The sequence below is a fragment of the Perissodus microlepis genome, chromosome 16, assembly GCF_051167445.1.
Source record: "Perissodus microlepis isolate ML-2025 ecotype Zambia chromosome 16, ASM5116744v1, whole genome shotgun sequence".
In the NCBI taxonomy this organism is placed as follows: Eukaryota; Metazoa; Chordata; class Actinopteri; order Cichliformes; family Cichlidae; genus Perissodus; species Perissodus microlepis.
In genome coordinates, this window is record NC_140476.1 from 33,097,367 (window position 1) to 33,120,522 (window position 23,156).

Here is a 23,156-nt window from a genome sequence, read left to right on the forward strand (position 1 = left end):
CTAAAACATGTGACAACATGTCACAATCACAGATATTACAGTACATCAGACCTCAGTACGACCAACAGTATGCAACACGGCACACTAACATACACACTGCTGTTGAGTGTACGGTTCAGTGAGCACTGTGGATCAGGCTGAATGAAACAGAAGGTTGGGTGTGACGTGGTCATACATCCTCATACATCCTCATACGTGCTAATGAAACCCAAGTTTCAATCTCAGAAGTGTTTGCTTCTCACAGCAGTAAAACACACAGGGTGTGGTTAGCCAGCCAGCTGCTCACTAACCACAAAACACTGATTGCAGTTCACTTCACAGCCGTGGTGTCATCAGGAACAAAGGTGTTCTGGCCGTTACAGCGAGATATTTGAAAGCAGCTAAAGCCATCATGTTTATTTTACAGCAAACGTGACTACATTTCAGCTCATTGTCCTGTGGGACAAAGATCTTCTTCCTGAAGTCACCCAGTGAGTAGAGGCAGTGTGTACTGGAGGTGGCTGTTATTTAACTTGTTATTCGAGATAAATGTTAAACACAGGAGCCAAGGTCACCTGCTGCAGCGGGGCAGCCGTTTCTCTCTGATAGAAACACGGCGGCGCTGGAACGTTGCTACGTTTATAGCTTTGGTCAGTGTGCGTGCACAAGCTCCACTCTGTGGATGACTACTCATCACTGCTGTAGGATAACGAGCCCAAACGGTCACCTGACCTCGACCTCACTGAACAGTTAAGAGGACACTTAATGACATCACTCCAAGTGCTGTGGGGCAAAGTCAGTCATGTGTTTCTGAAGAGTCACAGCTCACCTCAGTGCTCGTCACCGAGTGACCTTAGCATGTGGTTAACCACAGAAACCTGTTATGGACTTGAGTGCACACACACACACACACACACACACACACACACACACACACACACACACACACACACCTCAGTGTGATGCTGTCAGCTGAATAGTCAACAGGAACAGGCGGTAAAGGAGTATAACACACAGCAAACTCTTAGAAACAGCAGCATGACAAAGAGAGAGGACAGACAAACCTGCATTACAATTTATTCTGCATTTCCAGGACTTTAACCCACAGCCGTCCAGACTGTGTAAGATACAGTTAGACTGCTTCAGCTGTTTTTACATATGAAGCCGAGAACTTAAGGCCAGCTGAAGCAGAGGAGATGTGCTAGTTGCTTAAATACTAGAGCTCATCATGCACACTGATGTTGAGGAGGCTTTTTAAAGGAACAAGGTTACTCACACTGGTCATGTTTTGCTTGGACAATGATAAAGTAGAGCAGCGAGTGACAGGAAGGGAGAGCAACAATGGTGCCAAACCCCAACCAGAAAGACTAACCAGTCTACCTTGATGTCTGAAGATATTTTCTATTATATAAAATACTTTATTTTATTATCACCCTAAAATGTCATCATACTCAAATATTCCCAGCCTAAAAGTTTAGTTTTACAAACAAAACTAATTAGCCAGTGATTATAAATGATTGACATCCCCAGTAAACCAGTAATAATACAGTTGGGGCAGCATTCGGGATAATGGTGGGGACTACACAGAGCTGTGGTGTCGTCCTGATGGCCAAAGTCAGGTGAGAACTCACAAGGAAGTCATTGTTCTACAGAAAGACAGAGTGACTACTGTTAAAATTCCCATCACTCACTATATTTAATCATAGTCTCACACACAAACACACACCTCAGCTCCTCTCAGTACATATTAAACGAGCTGAAGCAGCAGAACAAGGTTTCGGTTTCATTCTCTGTCTCACACTGTGCTAAACACCACACACATTCACACACTGTGTCCATGAATGCTTCTATTGATACAAAAGTACTAAAACTCAGACCCATTACATGACACACACACACACACACACACACACACACTCTCACACACACACAAAGCATGTCTCCTGTTATTACTCCACTTCCTGTTTTCTCTTGCTGAGCAGAAACTTCACAAAAACTGATGGCGTATGATTTAACAGCTGAGCAGTGTTGGGGAGTAACTGAGTACATGTACCGCCGTTACGTATATACAAAATATGAGTAACTGTATTCTGTTACAGCTACCGCTTAAAAAGGTGATATTCAGAATACAGTTACTTTGTTGAACTAAAGGGATTACACGGCGGTATTTTCCTGTTTCATAAGGCTATAGCCTCTATTTTTGGTAATTCCACACCAGTGGAAACCCAAACAAAACACGCTACAGGCCCTAATGTCTGTGTCTCAATCTCGCGTCTCATAATGATGTGAAGAAATATTTTAAAAATGATTTAATATGAAGGCAACAGGCAGAGTGTTACAGGCATCGCCCTAAAGCATGTAGCCTGATGGGCAGTGTAGTCCGTGCTGCAGGGAGGATGGACTGCCATACCCGTGATGTGTCTGTGAGCGGGAGGAGGGAGAAAAAGGAAAAGTACGAGCTGTCACGGGGCAGAAACGGGAGCTGGAAGCATGTAAATATAATAATAACCACTGCAGCCTGACGAGCCCAGCTGTAAGTAAGCTATTAAGACTCGACTGTACACTGTGTTCCTGTTTTCCTCTGAAACAATAAGCTCCGTTGGAGCAGCCTTTCAACGCCTCTCTCTGTCTCTCGCTAGCAAAGTGACCCAGACAACAAAGTAAAGCTAGTTTTCAGCTACGAGCCGACACGAACCCGACGTATTAGCCAGAGGTCCCTTTACTACGGTTCCCAGCCTGTGGGTCCACGACCTTAATCGTTAGCAGTTAAAGTGGGCCGGTGTGGCACAGCACCAGAACGACTGCAGGTGTCCATCAGTTTCGGTTGTGGTAACTCAGCATCCAGCTAGCTGAGACTGGTGAGCATAAACGGAATAAGATGTTTTCGCAGGTTGTTTCAAATGCAATGTTTCTATCAGCTCAACAAACATCAGCAAACACACTAACTGCTTGTGTGCAGCTACAGGTCCAGCTGCTGTATTTTAAAGAGAGAGCCAACTTCACTCAGAGATGGGGAAAGATAAGAAAGACGCGACAGGAAGAAGAGAGCTCAGATTCAAAGGGAAGGATGCTCGGTGGGGGTTGACAGTCCTCGTGTTTTTAAACCAGATATTGGGTTTGTACATGTGACATTATGTTTTTTACATATTGTAAAACAGGCTGAAAAACAAACTAAGGCAGACTAACTGTGTTGTGTAAAGGCTGCATTATGCAGGCAGTGCAGGATAAACAGGTTAGTTTGCTGTACTGTGATGGATTCAACTGATCTAAAATCTACTGAAGCTCTTAATAGAAACGACCTTGAGTTGCGTTTCTTTTCTTTGAGCCGCTGAATTGCACTTTAAGCTCTTCCCCACTCGTTCTCTGTTTAGAAGCAAAGTCACCCTTTACAATGTAGCAACAGAAAATAGGCATTTTTTATTTTCCTTCTTTTTCTCTGCTGATCTGAGTCAAGCTGAGAATATTCATAAAAAGTTTGTATCGCCATCGACTACATGACACTAATACATTAAGCTAACTGAACCGTCGAGGTTGGTAGAAATGTCCTTCAAAGAGCTACTTTTTACTTTCTTGCTTTGAGGACATTTCAGAACATGTACTTGAATCAGTGCTTCAAATACAGAATATCTGTACTTTTGCCGCCTCACATAGTTTGTGTGTTGCCTGTTCTACTCCCATCACGTGTTTTTATCAATGACAGGAAGAGACACTAATCTGCAAAGACTTCATTCCTCTCATACCGCTCTCTAACCTCAACCCTTCTACAGACACAACTGCCACACTGACTACTGCGTTTGATGTGAGTGAAATTCTGCAGCATTTAAGTGTCAAACACATTTGTGTTGTTTTACAACTTTATCTGGATTTTTCTTCGTCATTGCACGATCAGGTTTTCTAAGACGGTCAAACTGAGAGTTTCTTGGCTGCAGAGCTGCAAAGATCATTTGATCTGTACACGCACAGATCGAGTGGTCAAAGCAGCAGCATTACACGACTGTACATCGCAGATAATTAAGTAAAGATCAGATAGATCCTCCCATAATGACTCAACAACATCTTTGTGTTGCATTAGACACTTTTACCCTGTCAGTGGAAATATCTACTGGACTGCTTCCTGACTGACCGACAGCAGTACCATCAGCAGTGGAGCTCCACCCTTTCTTAAAATGAAGGAGCTAATGCAAAATCATTTTCAGCCTTCTCAGTGAGAATGTGTCAAACAACAACATGCATGAAAGGAAAGCAGCTGCGCGTTTCCCCGCAGCATCACATCTGTCCAAACTGCACAATGTAGCGATTCATTTGTGACCAGCTGTGACGTCACAGACGAGTCTTTTTTGGCGCTGACATACGGCACAGGACTGGAAATGCATATGTTTTGTACTGGAACAGAGTCTGTGTCACAGCTAATAAAACACTGTCAAACTTTTTATCCATGTTGTTTGGATGGTACACGCTGACAGCTCAGCTCAGGTTTTGTCAAACTGGACGAGCTGCACCAAAAGCGTAAATAGGACCAAAGGAGAACACAGTATCCAGCTTTGTTCAGCAGAAAAACACCTCCTCCAAAATCGTAGCGACAGTCTGTGATGTCACTGTGATGTCATCCATTTTCATCTGTACTCCTAATTTTAAAGACTCATTGGCTGAATGTGGCTGCAGCCACGTTCGCTTTTATTGAGCCCCAGATTTGATCAAGTGAAGATCTGTTAATGCTAGCAGGGTTGGTTGTAAAGCTGGGTCCAGAGACTGAGCAGGTGAATAAAACGTTAAAATGCTGAAAACATCAAAGAAAATGTTGCTTTTTTTACAGGTTTGTCAGTAAAATCATCTCTCGGTGAAAAAAGAGAAATAAAGCAGAAGCTCTGTGTGGTAAGCAAAGAGACTCTGATGCTCTTCACTGGAATTCAATTTCCATTTTATGTATTTTACTACGAGTGTTTCTTGTCGTATCTGGGAGCACGATAAGGCCACAACAGATCCTGCTCTCCTTCACTTCAGTTTGCTGCTCACGCTCTCTGAAAACATGGAATCTATCTACCGTCACTACTCAGTCATCTCTGTCACCTCCATTTGAACCAGATATCTACTCTTTCATCTCATTTCAAATGTATGAATAAAGTCGAGTCAGCTGTGTTTGCATCATCAATGAGACAAACCCATCAAACAGACGAAGCGAGGCTTCAGCTGAAAACATCGAATCTCAGCTGATGAAGCAGCATAATGTTGCCTCTGTCCATTATCTCTGCTCAGAGACTGTGTGTGTGTGTGTGTGTGTGTGTGTGTGTGTGTGTGTGTGTGTCCCCCTGAGGATCAGAGTCGTTTCCTGCTCATTTTCAGGTTTAATGGCCAAAGGACAGGACGCAGGATCACTTTAAGACCCCAGAAGTCAATTATTTAGTATTTCCACGGTGAATGAGGAAGCGTCTTTGTGTGCATGTGCCTGTGTGTCTCAAAAAAAGGATGGCATAGGAGTTTCCCATTTCCTTACATGAGATGAGACAGTTTTCAGACTCTGGTGTCCTCAACAGTTAAACTGAGACACGGGGCCCTCTGCAGCCGCTGAGACGGCCCTGGACCGCAGAGCTGCGCGTCTCTGGGATGTAATGCGCCCATATTATTTGAGTGGCATGTATAAACCTGTTAAAATAATGAACTGGAACTAGTGTGACCAGTTCAGCTGCATGCCAATCGGTGCACTCTACACAGTTTTTAACATGAAACTCAAAGGCTTGTTAGGCCAAAGTCCACAGTGTGTCCTCATGCACGCACGCACACACACACACACACACACACACACACACACAGTGCAGCGACACACTGATTGCTCAATCGAACATTTGACTTTCCAGACAGACAAGAAAGAAAGTGGCCTTTCACACTCTGCCTGGCTGACACACGGCTTCCTTTTTCACTCTTCATTTTCAATTCAGTTTCCACTGATGCCCCCAAAATTTGAAAAAGACTAATTTCCTTCATCTGTCCACAGGACGGACTTATTCAGTCACTCAAATCTGTCAAAATCAACTAATCTGTCTCTCTCTCACACACACACACACACACAGTATAAAAAACTAAGTCATAGAAAACACGAGCCAGTGTTCAGTGAGCCTCACAGAAGTCCAGTGTTGTGTGTCTGTGTCGCACCTGTGCCGTTGTAGCAGCAGCAGCAGCGGGAGAGGACCCATCCACAGCAACGGCCGACTCTCTTCATTCTTGCTCACACACACATCCTACACTCACACACAACCTCAGACACACCTCCCTCCAGTACGTCCGACTCGGTCGCTAACCAGTTCGTCAGCTTGTTCCTGGGCTGACAAAGAGTGTGAATTTCAAGAGTTTCGAGTCCACACTGCCCAGATTCAGCAAAGAGAGAGAGTTTTAGTAATGTGGGAGGAGGAGATGGGGGAGGAGCACATTCTCTGTCTCTCTCTCTCAGACAAAGTTGTTCAGTTTCTCCCTCTACCTCCCCTCCCCACACGCGTCGGCTCAAAGGAATACGAGTCCCTGTTAATTATTTGAGCGGGCACCTTCCTCGTTGTGGAGGGCAGGGACTCCACAAAGACACGGGAGTGTGTTTGATTCAACAATGTAGTAAAAACGTCTCTTTGCATTTAAAAAAACGAGACGGCTACCTGGTATGTGAACATTCACCAGCAGCAAACAAAATGTCCTTGTACCTAAGTGACAGAAAAAGTCCCACTGACTCCTGACGTGTTTCCCAGTGCCTACAGTGTGGCAGTGTGTCCACTGACAGCACTCATCATTAGAACTGCGGAGGCTGCTGGCACAGCTAGAGCCAAGCCAGCAACTTTATTATTAAAATTAACTTGGATTTATTTTCTGATCTTCCTTAGTGTGTCCTCTGCATCTGAACGAGCAGAGGACTGTAAACAGCTTCCTGCTGTGTGTGCACTGCAGCAGCAGGTAAGCACGCGCACTTAGCCTAGATAACGTGCTTTCACCAGCACCTTTTCCCTGCAGTGTCCCATTTTGTTCATCTTGTATATCTACTGTCGCTACGCAGCAAAAAGCAAAGAGAATGGAACGATGCTGCAGTAAAGTGCCAGTTAATTATTTTCAAAAAGCTTTCAGAAAATGGAGATAATCACGACAACGTGACACAGATATAAACTGTTCTGTGTGTGACAGACACAGGACGACACGTTCATGAATGCTGTAAAATCTTAGGTACCTTAGACATTCACAGTGTTCTTAAGGGCAAAATTAGTTCTCAGGAGAACTCAGTGTTTAAGATCAGTTCAAGGAATTTTCCAGGAATGGAGAAGTGCCCCAAAACTGTCTCTAATGTGATGCGTCGCAGCTCTCAGGTCCTCTGAAGTCCAGCAGGTCTGACTTTCAGTTCAGTTAACATTAAACCCACACTTTCTTCACAGTCTTTCAGAGGACAAGGAGACCTACTTTACAGAGCAGTCACAAGACTCGAGACACACACAGAGGGAAGCTTGAAACAGCTCGGCGGGACTTAAACAGGGTTAACGAGCAGTTTTGACTGATTTATTAACAAACTGACGATTGTTAATGACAAATCCATCAGCTGGTGGCTGCTTTTAATTCTCCTATTATGTAACCAGACAGGTTCAGGTTAAGTCACATGATACAGGAGGAGTCTGCATTGGAGTCAGAGCGAGGCTGATGATATATTTGTCTGGACCTACTCTGGAAAAGTCAGCCCCACCATCCTGGATGGGAGCGCCTCCTAAATGTGCTATATTTCCATGTGTAGCGGCTGCAGTTGGCCAATTTGCATCGCTCCGCACAAATACAAAGCGCCCTTGTCATTTTCTCGAAAGCAGGAAACACTGTGGCTGCAGCAGGCAAATCAGCTGATTCTGTGTCTGTGTGAGTGCAAGTGAGACAACAGTGCAGAGCTAAGCTCCTCCGTGGTGTCCGCAAAGCTGGAAACAGACCGTCAGGAAGGACGGATATAGAAGGAAACCAAACTGCTGTGCGCTGCACGCGAGTGTGTCTGTGTGCGATCGACTCAGTGCATCACTCCCATTTCTCCTCAGCACACACAGATATAACCTGGGACAGATGCAGGAAGAAGGCATTCGAGCAGCTCCACTGCTCCCTCTGTAGGACACACATCACACTGCAGGTGGAAGGAAAAGCTGCACCGACAGGATGCACAGGAGAGCTTCTTCAAGCTCTTCTTCAAATTTTGATGTTGCGTCCCACGGCTCACAAAATTTCACCGTCTTTGTTCTTGGCAAAGTTAATGGAGATATGGGATCATTTCATCATTCACATTATCAGTCATCTCATCTCTGTCAGACATTACTGCTCAAGTTCACAGCAGGCCGAGACAACAGGCAGGCTGCCACTGTGGGTTACAGCAGGACAGAACAGATGTTTGCTCCGCTTTTAGAGCTGTTACACATCCAGGATCATCCTGGATCATAAACGCACACACTCCAAATTCAGACATGGCAGTAACAGAGAAATGAAGAGCAGCATTTTGGAACGTGTTTGAATTACACTCTCAATGAGCACACTTCCCCAAACGGGGTGTCAGAAACACCAGAGTGACTTTCCAAAACTAACAGCCACACTTTCCACGTTCCCTCCATGTGCTCGGGCTCAGGATGTGTGACAGCCATCTGTGAGAGCCACACCTCGCCCAACAAAAACAAAAGCACATAGTTCTGCGCAGTATGACTAATGTCCTCATCTCACCAGCAGAGGTCAGCACAGACCAGCTGTGCTTCTGTCAGCCTGGTTAAATATAAAGACGAGTGACATGAACGGTAACATGTCATTGTTTTAATTTTACTTTTGCCACAGTGTTGCCAGGACTCACATATAAAGTTACCAAAACAAAAACAGTGCATAAACAGATGCAAGAGATTAAGAATTGAGGATAAGTAGGAGATTTAAGGCTGCTTAGAAGCTGATCACCCTATAGTGCACATTTAATGACAGATTTTTATCCTTCGTCTTGGTTCCTCCTCAAAAAGCATTGAATACAAAGATATGTGACTCGTCTTCCTACCTTTCCCTGAACTGAAGAAACAGTCCATCTCCACACTAGAACGTGAGTGGGAAACACAGAGGACAGACGTGGGAACCAGTCCCTCCTGCGGTGGGCTGCGGTCAGTGGTTCGGACTAGACACCATCCGGGCCGCTCACTGGGCCGCTCCAACAGCTCCACTGTCTGACCTGGAAGGTGGAGAAGATAAAAACTATACTACAAGGTATCGAAGACAGGTCGTAGATTTGAATACTAAATGTTAAAGAAAACAAAAAAAGAAACTTGGATTTAGCAGGCTCAACCTAAACGATGGATGATGCCTCCACATCTGAAGACTGAAGCAGTGGTTGGAGTTTAAGGCCTTTATCTCTGGTTTTAAGTGTCACTGAATAAAGGATGAAGTTTATTTTTTCACTGATGGTCAGACTAAAATAAAAGAGTCTTCTAAACCATACAGCTGTTTCCTTTACATATTAAAATAACTGCCCAGAGCTTTTACCACAGTGAATCTGAATAACAGACTCGCGTCCCAGGAAGAGCTCATTAGGAAATGTGTTATATGGATCTGTGTGTGTTATATATAAAGTTTGTCCTTTAAGACACGTGAGCTGTGAGTGTGGGGGATTAAATCTATGTATGAATAAAACACACCTGTGCTGACAGACATCTCTGTGCCGCATCCTGCTGCAAAGTCCTGGAGAACGACAGTCAGCTCACATCCACCGGAGAGCTGCAAACAGACGACGTCACACGTCAGATCATCAGCAGTTTAACAGTCAAGCTTCAAACTGAGCTGTGTGTTCAAAACACACGTTCTGCTCACAGTTTTCACTTTCAGGCATCTTATCTGCATTTAAGCTACTGAAGAATTCGCTGCTGGTGTCAGAGAAAGAGAAATGTAATCCAACCCTGAGCCAGGACCAGCATCAATCCCTGTTTACACCATAAACAGCAAGAGGAACTGGAATTCAGGAAAAACAGGAAAAACCAGGACAACCACATCCAGTCCTGATCTTTCTTCTTTACATGCAGAGAGAAAGTCATGCAAGTTCTAGGCTAACATCAGTTTCTGGTGTTAGAAAAGGGAAGGTTCTCCTTTCTGTTTATTATTGTGGAATAGACGGCACAGAATGTGCACAAAGTCAGGAACAAGGTGTCACAGTCTGGCAGAGGCAGACTATGGGGGGTGAAGAAGCTGGACCCAACACACGCAGAATAACAAGACGTAACATTAACTGAAAACGAGCCGTTTATTGAGGCTGATCTTAGCAAAGAAAAACTAAATCAGAAGCTAAACTGGGTGAGCTAAACATAACAAAACCCTGGAACATGGACACAGAGACCTGGCATAGAGACAAGGTGGGACAGCAGACGCTCGGACAAGGCAGGAATGAACACACACAGACGAAAAGCACACAGGAGGTGATCAGGGGAAGTGGAAACACATGGGGAAAAACAGCTGACACAAATGAACATAATGACACCACAGTAGAAGAGTAAAACTAAACACAATGAACACAGGAACACGTGACCTCTTCAAAATAAAACAGGAAACACAATGAGACAGACATGACAACATGAACTTGACAACAAATGACGTGCAGACATGAAACACAGGGGAGACTTAATACAGGGGCTGGAAACACAAAGGGAAACTAACAAACAAAGAACTATAATGACAACCGGCATGACAGAAGGAACTTAGAAAACCTAAAGGACTTAAACTCAAAACGCTGATCGTGACACAAGGTCAGAGAACTGGTCTGTGTTTTCACACATTTCAGAGTAAAAACCTGAACCAAGGTTGTTCTAGTTAAAACTCAAAGACCAGCGCACACTGTGCACTCATAGAATCAAATTAAACACACAGGAAATACATTTGTTTAGTTTCTGTTGTTTGTAGACACCAACTAAACTAAAGTGGACTGAAACAAAACCTCAAAATGAAATAAGACTAAAAGCTAAAAGCAGCGACCTGAATGAACTGGACCAAACTGTGGAATGACTCACTGATCATAACTGTGTGAGCAAATTCTGCATCAACTACCAACATCACGCAATGGTTGTGTTATCAAAGTTAATAAATAACAGCAAAGTCATCCACAATTGGAGCCATAAAGTGTTCCCGAACCAGATTATTGCAGCGGCTTCATGAAGCTGACGTCGTGCTGACGTCGCGCAGCAACAAACCATAAATGGAAGACGAACTGCTCCTCGATTAAACGTCCACTGCTGAACTGAAACCTGCTCATTAACAGACAGCTAGAAACAATCTGATCAATGCCAGAATTTAGTGAAACTGTCATTATTCATATACTTCAAGGTGGCGAAACTCATCAAAATGTTAGCTTTATGGGGGAAAAGTTCAGGAATATTTGACCCCTTAAAACTTTACAAGGTTAAATGGACTTGACTGCTACTCAGATGGATCCACTTTCAGGTTTCTGGGCTGATCTCACCTGGACCCACATCATCACCACCCTGGTTGCACTTCCTCCATGTACTGAGGGACAACAACCTGGACCAGTAGGGTAACTAACACCACCCAAAACATCAGTGTCTGCCCTCTGCCACCCCTGGAACATAATACATACATAATCCTTTTGCTGTATCCCTTCTCTGGTATTTAAGCTTGATGTCCTGCTGTTTCTATTCCTGCACAGCTGGTTTTGTTGCAGTTTTGTTGTACATGCACAATGACAATCAAAGGCTTTTCTACTCTATTCTGTTCTGTTACACTGAACTCAACACATCACCTTATCCTGCTGCACATACTTGGACATACAGATGGAGGAGCTGAAGCTCGAGGCGCTAAAATTCTACATTTTCAGAAAATTAACATGAACTTTTTAAATGAACTGGTAAAGTTTCACTATTCACTGACATCTTTACAATATTCAAGCGAGTGTTTTCTGCTGCTCGTCACCTCGTCTGCTTTGGAAAATGTCAGGGACCGTGTGCTAATGTGAGCAACCAGCTGGGATAAATATCTCCTAGCAACAAGGACCCTGTTTCTATAACCGTACAGGTGAATTTATACCTGACAGATGGTCACTCACACACACACACACACACACACACACACACGTTTTCAGTTATTTTTGCTCAAGAAACTTCTGCTCAGGTTTAAGGCTATGACCATACTTGAAAAATGTTATTTGCTTATGTTATTTGCTCCAGCCTGACACTTGTCACATAGGAGCTGGAAGTGTGAAGATAGAGGTTTACAACTGAGTTTAATCAGAGACCAGCAGGAACTGGAGATTTTATGTGTTAGAAATAAAAAAGATGCTTTTGCATCACTTTGTTTTGCACATTTAATGTCAACTTAAAGTCTTTAAATTTGCCCCTCAGTCATGCAAACATGTGAAATAAAGGATTAAGTTAATTTCTTACAGTGTTGCAGCTTTTCTGTTGGTTTTGGAAGTTCCTCGGTTTTACTCTCAGTCTTAGACGTCTGTCTGAGAATACAAACTATATATATATAAACATCATCAAATACTAACAATTCAGTGTTCTCATCCAGTAGCAGCAATGAAAAAAGTCTGTGTTTTAGCGTGTGCCTTCATCGCTGATGCTATCTGTCATATGACCTCTCCCTGTGTGCTGAACACGCACATGCACGCACATGCACGCACATGCACGCACATGCACGCACGCGCCAGCTTGTGATGATCATATGTTCAAGAAGAAGACGGCGTTAAAGCGACGAGCAAAACAAATGGAACCTGTTGTGTGTAAACAGGAAACTTTCACCACATTCATCAGGACACTGAAGACTTTCTTTTTTTACGTCAGCAGTAGATGAAATTTTCCTGCGAGCAGAAAAGTCCATCAGCAGCTGAGCAGGAGTCAAACATGAGAGCAGACAGCTGCTGGGTCCTTCACAGATACCTTTCCTAGCTTAAGCCCAACAGAGTTGTTGAAATTCTCATAAGACATTTAGGACTAAATGTGCTGTTAATAAAACAAATAAAAATATCTTAAAGGTAGAAATGAAGATTGGTTCCCTTTATAATCCGACAGTCCGAAACACTGAACACACCACCGTCCTGTTCCCCCCCCCCCGCTGCTCGACTGTCCCAGGAGTCGTCCTGGTCAGCACTGATCAAATCTGGGTTTCCCCTTCTAAAAACAGCCCTGCACATATAAACAATCGTTTTTGTCTTTTTTCATTCTAAAAAATTACTTTCAGGACATCAAGCGAATCTCTGTTAAACAATCACAGTGGATTGAACAGGTTGTTTTCTACAGCAGAAAATACTCACTGTTAATGCTCGTTTATGGCATTAACAGTAAAACTGAAAAGGAGGGTGAAAAATGAAAAAGCAAACAAACAATAAATCATTTTTAAAAAAAGCAGGCTGCTGTTTTTGAGATCATACGACTTGAATTCGTCTTTTACTCAGACGTAAGTTTCTGTAAAGGTTTCAGTGCTGCAGCAGCTTCCAGGTGCTGATGAGAACTGAATCACACAGACCAAGAAGAGTGACACTGACATCTAACATATGGCCAAAGATTCTGGACTGGCAGGGACCACTAATCCCATCTCCAAGGAATCACTTATGAACCTCATATGTAACTTATTAGATTTACTGAAACATCCTTAAACTGCAGCATCCGACTGCAGCACAGAGCAGTCAAGCTGGAGCTGCTGAGACACATCTGCTGAGCAAACTCAGCTGATCCAAACATACTCGTGCAACACTGTGTTTGCGCAGCAGCCTGCAGATATATGCATTTAGACACACACCTCGCTAAGACGCTTCACTACACAGTTTGTTCCAGGAGTGGAAGCTGTGAACAATCCCGAGTGCCAGACTGCAGGCAGCAAGCACACGTCTATGTCAGCAAAGCTCTGAGCAGGCATGTGCACATCCAAGGCTGAGGTCTGAACACCAGGGTGCACTCTGCTGGTAATTTGTCCTCATAAACTCTGGAAATGTATTTAGTCGTCTTTTCGTTTTTATACGGCGAGTAAGTCGGTGCTGAAGTTGTAACTCTTAGGGTCTGAAACAGCAGCTCCTACTTGATCCACAGCTGAGACAAATGAAGTGACCCCTCACTTCTCTGTTTGATTATTCATAGATTTGTTCTCAGGCTTCTGCAAGCGTCACACTGATCTGTGCTGAATGGAAAACTAAGTCCAGAGGCGATGCAATTTCATGGAAACAGACAAAGCAAGTGTTATTATCACTGTCATTCCATGAAATGTGCATCAAACACTAATATATTCACAGAAGTGTTTAATGAACATATGCAGAATACCACACTGTTCCTGAAATGTGCAGACCAGCACCGCGAGGCAGCTGCTCTTGTGATTTAGAGCTACAGATTACACTGGATGTGTGCACATTATTTGCAGTCTGCATCCTGGTACGCTGATTTTCTTTATATAAGGAACCAAGTTTGCATTGGGGTGAAAGTGTCGCAAGAGAGAAGCCTGACCCACAGCAAACAGAAAACACAACAGAAGGAGGAGGAACATTTCACAAGCAAAACTGTCCAAGGAGGAAGGCGGAGCAGCAGCTTTGTGTCCACTTGGATGGTTAGATTGATTAACACTTCAAACTGAGCTGGTACCAGGCTGACAGGATAAGATTCAAACATAATTACCACACTTGCTAGCATGCCCCGACAATTATTGTCTGCTTGTTTGCCTCCTTGACACAGTTTGAATAATGACCAGAGACAAATTGTATGGGCTGAACCACAAGTGACAAGTCGGGCGGGGACGTTCTGTGCCATCCCGAGGCTGGGACGGCCGCTTACTTAAAGCAGAAGAAACAGTCTGATTGGCTCGTTTTGTTATGACCAGACACAGTTTAAACAAACACACATTAGACACCCACTCAAATCACCACTGAAATCTCCAACTGGCCAAGGTGGTGTTGTGGAAGCAGAACCGCATCACTGAAACCAGCAGGACCAGTCAACCATTGTACTGGCAGCTGTAAACAAACAGGAAAATCAGTCTGAAACGTTTTTATCCCCGTCCTGGCTCCCACACGCGGTCGTCATATTTCCAAAAAAGAAAAGAAAAATGTTTTGATGCATTTCTTTGGTTTTCGTTGCTGTGCTGAACCACGAAACCAAAGTTCATACCAAACCTCGCCTGTTATTTACGGTTCCAGCACTGTGCAGTGAGGACAAAACATCAGCGTGACCGAGTGTGGCAGCGCACTGAGTCAGGACGTTAAAATAGTCATTTCTTCTCTCTCTAAACAGCAGTTTAGCACAGATGTAGTTAAGAAGTTAAATAAGGGACTGAGCCCACGAGCGTGTTTACACTGTTTATTCTGAGCCACTGGTCTGCACACAATCAGTCTGGACGCTCACTTTTTTATTTATCCTGTCTCTACGTAGCAGCTAATGGTCCATTTCCTCCCCGTCAGCCTGCTGCACAAACACTCACACACCCTGTTTAACCATTAATCTCCCTCCTTACACATATTCGCTTCTGCAGTGAACCTTTACAACACTAAGTGAAAGTGAGCAGGACCATCTGAACCTGCTCATACAATCGGCTACACATTCAAGCTGCAGGACTTGCAGGACGCTGCATGTCCACACTACAATAATGAAGGAAGAACAGACAGAACTTAACACTTGATTCTACTGACGCTAAAGTCAGAACAGACGAGGTGAATCCTTAAATCCTCAAGAAGACGTTTTTCACAAGCTGGAAAAGAAGTTGCTGCAGAAGTGCCCCTCTCCATAGAGCCCCATGTTAAACTGTCAGAACTGTAACTAATCCATGTGGACACTACTAATGAGATGATAACAATATTAGCAACAGAAGAAGAAGAACTGTTATTGATGTAGGCCAGTTTATCGACAGACACACACACACTGCTAGCCGGAGTCAGTGATCTAGTCCTCTCAGGTATTTAAGCAGTCTGCTAATAAAAGCTTCAGTGACATCACTGTGGCTTTGTCCATCATTTATATACAGTCTGTAGCATTAACGCTCCCCACAGCAGCTTTTTCCACCTGCATCACAAACATGCAGGTGGGGAAAAAACAGCAAAACCAGCTCTGCACACAGAAAATGACCCTAACCAGTCTGCACTGTAGTTCACTGCATCCTGACTCAGATGGTGCAAAGTTAAACACTTGAGCAGAAGCTGCCAGAGCTGCTCTCAGGCACAGGGTGACAGTGCAGCAGCAGGATGATCACAGTGTTCACTCAGACCAGGACAATGACATCGTCCAGCTCTTTGTACTCACTCTGCTGCTGTCTTTGAAGAGTTTAAAGTTCATCCACTTTGGCATGTCGACCTCTGCTCGTGCGTCTCCCTCTGACTCTGTCGCTCTCACCGTCTTCAACAACTCCCTCACTTGTGTCTGTGAACACGCCCTCTCTCTCTCTCTCTCTCTCTCTCTCTCTAGACAGCCATAGCTTTGTGTTTGATGGGAATGCCACTCAGCTTGGTGTGTGTGTGTGTGTGTGTGTGTGTGTGTGTGTGTGTGTGTGTGTGTGTCACTGCATTCACATTTCTCCACTTCCTGTAATCTAGTGAAGCAGTAAAATAGTCAGTTGCAGGACTTGTAGTGCATGCGTGTGTGTGTGTGTGCCCGTGCGTGCATGTGTGTGTGTGTGTGCCAGCGGGCGTGTGTGGGGAGTGGTTAGAGAGCACATGCAGATGAGTGTGTGACACCACAGTCATATGATCAGCAGATGGCTGCTGTGAGGCTTCGGTCTGAGTGTGACAGTGAATGCATTCGATTCATGAGAACACGTGTAAACAGTTGCTGGTGAGGAAGGACGTCCTTACCAAGTGATCTGGTCCAACTTTTATAGACATTTTATACATTTACAATTTTATATTTTGATTATATATTAAAATAGTCCAGAAGCATTTCAAGACGTGTCTAGAAGGATTTTGATAGTACCAGTGAGTGTCTTCATGGACTGGGACAGGAAGGGGCATTCCCAAACACTTCTCCCAAAGCTGGGAGCATCAAATTGTCTGAACTGAATTGTAAGAGTTCCTTTCAGCGGAGCTGAGGGCCAAGCATAGTGCTGGTGTGCTTTAGATCACTGCATCTGAGAGCTGGTATGGAAATCTTGGATGCAGCTGCTCAGCCACAGAGACCCAGTCCATGGAGCTCTCTGCACACCGCCCTCAAGCGTCTCTGAAGTTTGGAGGTTATGAGTCTGCAGAAGGTCAGATCTCTGAGCACTATGCACCTCAGCGCCCACTGACCATGATTTTACGCAGCCAATCACTTTGTGGCTGAAATGGTGTCATTCTCAGTCCATTCCACTTTGTTATAATACCAGTTACAGTTAACTGTGGAGTATTTAGTAGAGTTGTTGCACAGGTTGCATCCTAGCTCGGTACCACACTGGCATTCACTGAGCTCCTGAGAGCGACCCGGTGTAATTGTGAAGTGTAATTTTACTTGTGGCACTCCAGACACTGGAGATCAATAACCGTGCTAGCAGCTATGCAGTGAGCTGTATGCTAGTATGCCTCCATGCTCACTATTGTCTCCATTACTATTGTCACTGTTATTATTAAGGGGCCCATCCAACTGTTGTTTGGGTCTTCATGCTGCGTACATGGATCAAAGACAGGAGGAGGATTCTGTTCCGAGGTGTTTGTGTAGTAGACACTGATTGGTTCACTGCCAAGGCGTACACTTCCTATGATAACCCAGCCCAGGTCAAATCTCCCGGCATCAGGCGGTCGTGAGGGTTGTTGTTCTGTCAGTGGATTTTATGTACGCTGATATATTCATCTCTGCATGTGCAGACTGCGAGGAAGCATTACTGCGCCAATTAAAGTAAAAGTTCAGGATAAAAAAGTATCTTCACTGCTCTAACAGCGGAGCAGTGAAGACCAAGTCATCAACCGCTCAGTGTTGCCAACTCCTCAGTAAGGAAAATCGCTATTGGCTGTCCTAAAAGTCGCTAGAAGTCGCTAAATGACATCATCGCCTAATTTGCATAATTGGTCATGCTAATCTAATTGTAACCTATGTTGTTGGAGAGACAAATAACATCGTGGAAGAGACATAAAGTGAGTAAAAAACGTCCTAAATGCATTTAGAGTTTATTTAGAACTACAAATTAAATTTCTTTTAGCAATTATTGTTTTTTTTAATGTCACAATTCCAACCCTGCTCCTTTACCCGGGCTTGGACCGGCAAAAGTGACCCAAAATAGGCACTCTGGTGGAGTTACTTTGTGTGTGTTTATAAGTAGTTTTAAACCTTGTGATCCACAAAACAGCATAAGAGTAAAAGAGTAAAAGAAGAACTGACTGCGTTACAGCACCCGCTGCCTGTTGAGAGTAAAAGCGATACGCGCTTTCACGTCTTTTTTTAGCGACTTTTTTTAGACAAAAAGTCGCTAAGGGGTCTGAAAACTCGCTAAATATAGCGACAAAGTCGCTAAGTTGGCAACACTGCAACCGCTGGAACAATGCTTTAAATAACAAAGACTAAACCACAGTGACTCACTATATCAAAGCAACATCACAGAAAGACTGACTTATATACCACGATGTTAGAGATGTGATTGCAGAGATGACCTCGCTCAAACTAGATACATGTAACTCAGATAACCAAGTTAAAATGAATAAAATGACCGTTTCACAACTAAATCAATGTTAGAAAAAAATCAGCTCAGTTTATGGATAAAAGGAAAAAAAATAATCATGACTATTGTTTGCAAACCTACAATTTCCAACCTTAGATTTGTGACACTGACAGTTTGTCAGAACTAAACGACGCAGCCATTTGCGATACTTACAAGAGGCTGCTTAGACCCATGAGAAGTGCCTTTTAAATGAGCCATAGAAGAAGAAACCCAAGCTTACCACAGGAAGTTAAAAACTACTGTCATGATGCCCATCACATCAAACTGGTGAGGCTGTGTTTAACCAACAAAGACAGCATGGCTGTGTTAAACTGTGGTTTGGGCTGCCTTTGTCTTCATTTAAAACAAAGAGCGTAAATATGACAGAGCAATCCCTTACAAGCTTCCAGACATGATGAGTGGGGAGTGACAGACCCATGGTGTAGGTGTCACAGGAACAATAAGGAGCCAAGCTGTCCTAAGAGAACCCTGACAGGCCCCCTCCACCTCAGTTAATCTGCCAGTGTGAACATACGTGCCAGTTTGTTGTTATGTGTTTAAACAAATCTGGTGGCAAAAGGAAAGTTTGAAGCCTAATCTTAAAGCAGAGATAGTGTTCGTGTCCCAAAGCGTCAGCTGTTTCCACAGAGGTCTGAAAGCTGGAGGCTCTGCTACTCTAGGAACCACAAATACATCGACAGCGTGAGAGCGAGGTGCTCTATTGTGGTAATATGAGGTCTTTAAGATAACACGGCCCTGATCATTCAAGACAATGGGCAAGTCAGATTTAAATCCTTTCCAGATTCAACAGGGAGCCAGAGAAAGAAGCCGATACAGGAGAAATAGGCTCTCTCTTTAGTCCCTTTCAGTACTGTTATATACTTTTATGGAATTTTTCTAGCACTTTTACAACCCTGAGCAGCCTGTGCTTGGGCGAGGCTTTCACAGGTCCTGTACCCTCCTGTACCCACACTGATAATGGGTCCCATTCACCAAAAAAATTGCATAAAAAGCTCAATATCTCAAAAAGTATAAAATTTATCAGCACCAAAAGATATAGCTGGCGTTAGCAGAATGAGCAGAACAGCTTAAAGTTTGAATGGTGAAAATCGGATGAAAACTGAGGGAGTAGTGAAGCGGCAAAGAAACGGAGCAACTAGAATAAGGTAGAAGAATAAAGTTTAAAGAGAAACAGGAACACAACAGTGTGATTGGCTCACGGCAGCAGTGACTCAACTCTTCACTACACCTGAAGTTAAATCTTCCTATAAAAGATGCTGACGTCATTTTAAGATTGTAATAACAGACTTTGGAACATCCCAGTGTTTCCGGTTTTTATTGATTATTATCCCGTTTGTCTCACTGCACTCTGAAATGAAAGCATAGCACAAATAAACACCTGCAGTTAAAAACGAAACTACGGAATAAATTTAGATTTAATTTTAGACCAAAACGTATTCTAACCTTTGACTCATCAGTAGCACCTTTGGCAGATATAACAGCTGAACACAGCCGTGGCTTCTGTCTACAACAGAAATCAAATATTCTCCCACATCTGTAGCAGAAGTTCCCATAAATGTGGACCTTGTAGGTTGCTTTGCTTTCGCTCTTCTGTCCAGTTCAAACCAGCTCGATGGGGTTTCAGTCTGGAGACTGTGCTGGACTCCATGTTTGCAAGCTCACCATCTTGTTCTTGTTCCTGAGGTGGTTCTGGCACAGCTTGGACTGATGGTTTGGGTCATTATCTTGCTGCAGGATGAACCCCTGACCAACTAGGTGCATACCAGAGGGTCCTGCATGGTGCTTCATGGTGCTGTGGTAGCTGTTTAGGTTCAGTCACCGACCCTGGATCAGCAAACAGCCCCAGACCATCACACTTCCTCCTCCATGTTTGAAGTTGATGCCACACACTGTAGAACCGTCCTTTCACCTTCTTGACGGTGTACAAAGATCCTGCATGATGAACGAAAGATTTCAAGTTTTGATTCATCAGTCCATAAAACCTTCTTCCAGTCTTCAGTAGTCCAGTGTGGGTGTCTTAATAAGCCTCTTTGTTTTATTCTGGCGTCTGGCTTTCTTGCTGCAGCTCGTCCTGTCAAACCTGCAGCTCGAAGTTTTCTCTTCACAGCTGAAACTGAGACTTGCTCACTACGACCACTATGAAGCTGCTTGAAGCTGTTGTCCTGTGAGCCGCCATCACACAGCTGTTAACTCTCAGAAACTTGTATGTAAGTTAGAGCTGCCACAAACGACTATTTTGATAGTCGACTAGTCACCGATTATTTTTGCGATTAGTCGACTAATCAGATCATCATCCATTGGACGTACAGCTTATTGCACCAGCAGCATCTGCTCTTATATAACTATCATTAGCTTACAGCTTTAAGTGTTTCAGGTATGTGCTAACTAAAAATAAAGACAAGATGATAGTTTATTAAATTTTAATGAAGTTTGCAGATTGTTTCGGTGAAGTTTAATAAACTCCTTGCTATCTAAAATATAACAGGACACCGGAGTAAATTCTCGAGCATCTCACACTTCTGATAATCAGCTGTCTGCTTGACGTTTATTCAGCTGTGTAAAAACTATAACTTTAATCTCAGCCAAACCAATTTACTCAGGAACAAATAAAATACTAAAAAAAGCCAAACAATAACATTTTTAAGTTATCTAAGTGACTTATATATCATGTTTAACCTGAGTAGCGAAAGACAGCGGTGGGTTTGAAAACGATTTGCCGGGAGTCCAGGGTTCTCACGGCTCTAGTGAGCCTTGCCCCCGGCTCGCTATCGAGCTAGTGGGTAACAGACGTCTCCGAAAACGTCAGAGCACTTTTGAAAATATGTGGTGTCTTGATAAACTGAGCAGATATTTGAGGTTTACACAGCTACATTCTCGCCTGAAAATATGTTAAACGTTTATTTTGTGACCCAGAAAGAATAATAAGAGTAATATTAAAACTAACTAGCTGCCGCCATTGTTGGAAACTGAGCTGGGCTGCGCTATGAATTCTGGGACACAGCTTCTTCTTCTTCGGGGTTTAACGGCAGCTGGCATCCTTGTACATGCAGTGCTGCCATCTTCTGTTTCAGTCCCTTATTACACTCTTAAATCCTACTACTTATTCCTGCGTCTTTTGTGATCTTACAAAGCTTCAAACGACGCGTCGACTATTAAATCAGTCGTCGACGATTTTGATAGTCGACGTAATCGTGACTAGTCGACTAATCGTGGCAGCCCTAATGTAAGTGCATCGGCAAAGCCTGATGAGCTTATTAGCCAAAGTCAATTGACTTAAAAATGTCTGTGACAGTTTGCTGAACTGTTTACAGACTGCACACAGCTGCCTGCTGCCAACGATCAGTCAGGTTTGAGGACGTACATGAGTGAAAATCCAATACCACACGGTAGAGTTTACAACCCTCTACATAGAACAGTTTCCCAACCTTTTAGAGTCACAGCACATAGGAAATTCACACATCACCAAACAAAAATGTCCCAAAAAGCATACTGAGAATTGGTCCCTGCGCAGCAGGCAAAGCGGGATTGGCTCGGATTGTCCCCAGTTACCTTTTTTCCCTTCTTCTGACCACTACTCATGCTTGGCCTTCATCTGGGTTGGAGTTTTCTCCAGGACTGGGTCAGACTGACTACTTTATCTTTTCAAATATTTATGTATTGCTCTTACGTGCTGCTGTCTATGACTATTATGTAATTTCTTGTGTGTCGTCTTCTGTTTTACTGGCAGTTGGCAACCATTTAATTAGAGCAGGTAGTTGTACTGCCCTCTAGTGGAAGAGAATGTAATTGTTCGGCCCGTTACTCACGCTGGTTGCTTAAAGCACTAATCAGGTGGAACCAGATAATCTTCCACGGCACACCTGATCATTTCTCGCGGCACATAGGTGTGCCGCGGCCCAGTGGTTGGGAAACACTGACAGAGCGCCATATCTGTTTGGAAATGGCACAATTTTGATTTTGGTCAGCAGGCGGCAGAAACTGTGCTGAGTAATGAACAGACTCATGCTAGGGACACTACTTCTTGCTTACAGCCGTTCACTTGCATGCTCTTCCTTGCGTGATTGACTGAATATTTAAAAAACTGCAAAAACAGTTCCCAAAGAAAAACGCAGCCTGAGTGACAGATTCTAAGAAGCTTTCTAATGAATTCAGTCACATTTTACATATTGACTATGAAGTAATGAAATTTGATTTGAGAACATTTTAGTGCTTCAGATTGCTGATGGAGAAGTTTGAGAGAACCAACGAGTACACATTAAGAACGACTGCTGTACTGAACAAACATGTCTGCTCAGATCATTGATTTAATACAGTTGTCTCCAAGATACACAAGGGAATAAATCCCTGCGGGTCAGCAGAGCCATGGGAACACAACAAACGATTACAGCATCAGCCTTGACACATGAGCAAAAAAACAATGTTTCATTGTGCTTCTGGGGAAAATACTCGTCCAGCAACTACAATCATGAACTGCAAGAAAAGACAAACAGCTCTAAGCAAAGGACTTTAGCATCATTCGCATGAAAACTCACAGCACTGTCCCTATTTTACCACCATATTACAAAACA

The 23,156-nt window shown here is 43.6% G+C and overlaps 1 protein-coding gene across 3 annotated transcripts in view; it reads right to left on the reverse strand.

The window, feature by feature from the left end:
• The window catches only part of kalrna (kalirin RhoGEF kinase a), a 154,165-nt gene that overhangs the window by 33,189 nt on the left and 97,820 nt on the right, over positions 1-23,156 (reverse strand). For all 3 annotated transcript variants that reach the window (XM_084954647.1, XM_084954646.1, XM_084954648.1), the window contains exons 39-40: positions 9,630-9,708; positions 8,999-9,166 (exon numbers count right to left, since the gene is read on the reverse strand). In XM_084954647.1, coding sequence (XP_084810773.1) covers positions 8,999-9,166; positions 9,630-9,708 — 247 coding nt within the window. The remainder of the gene's footprint in view (positions 1-8,998; positions 9,167-9,629; positions 9,709-23,156) is intronic.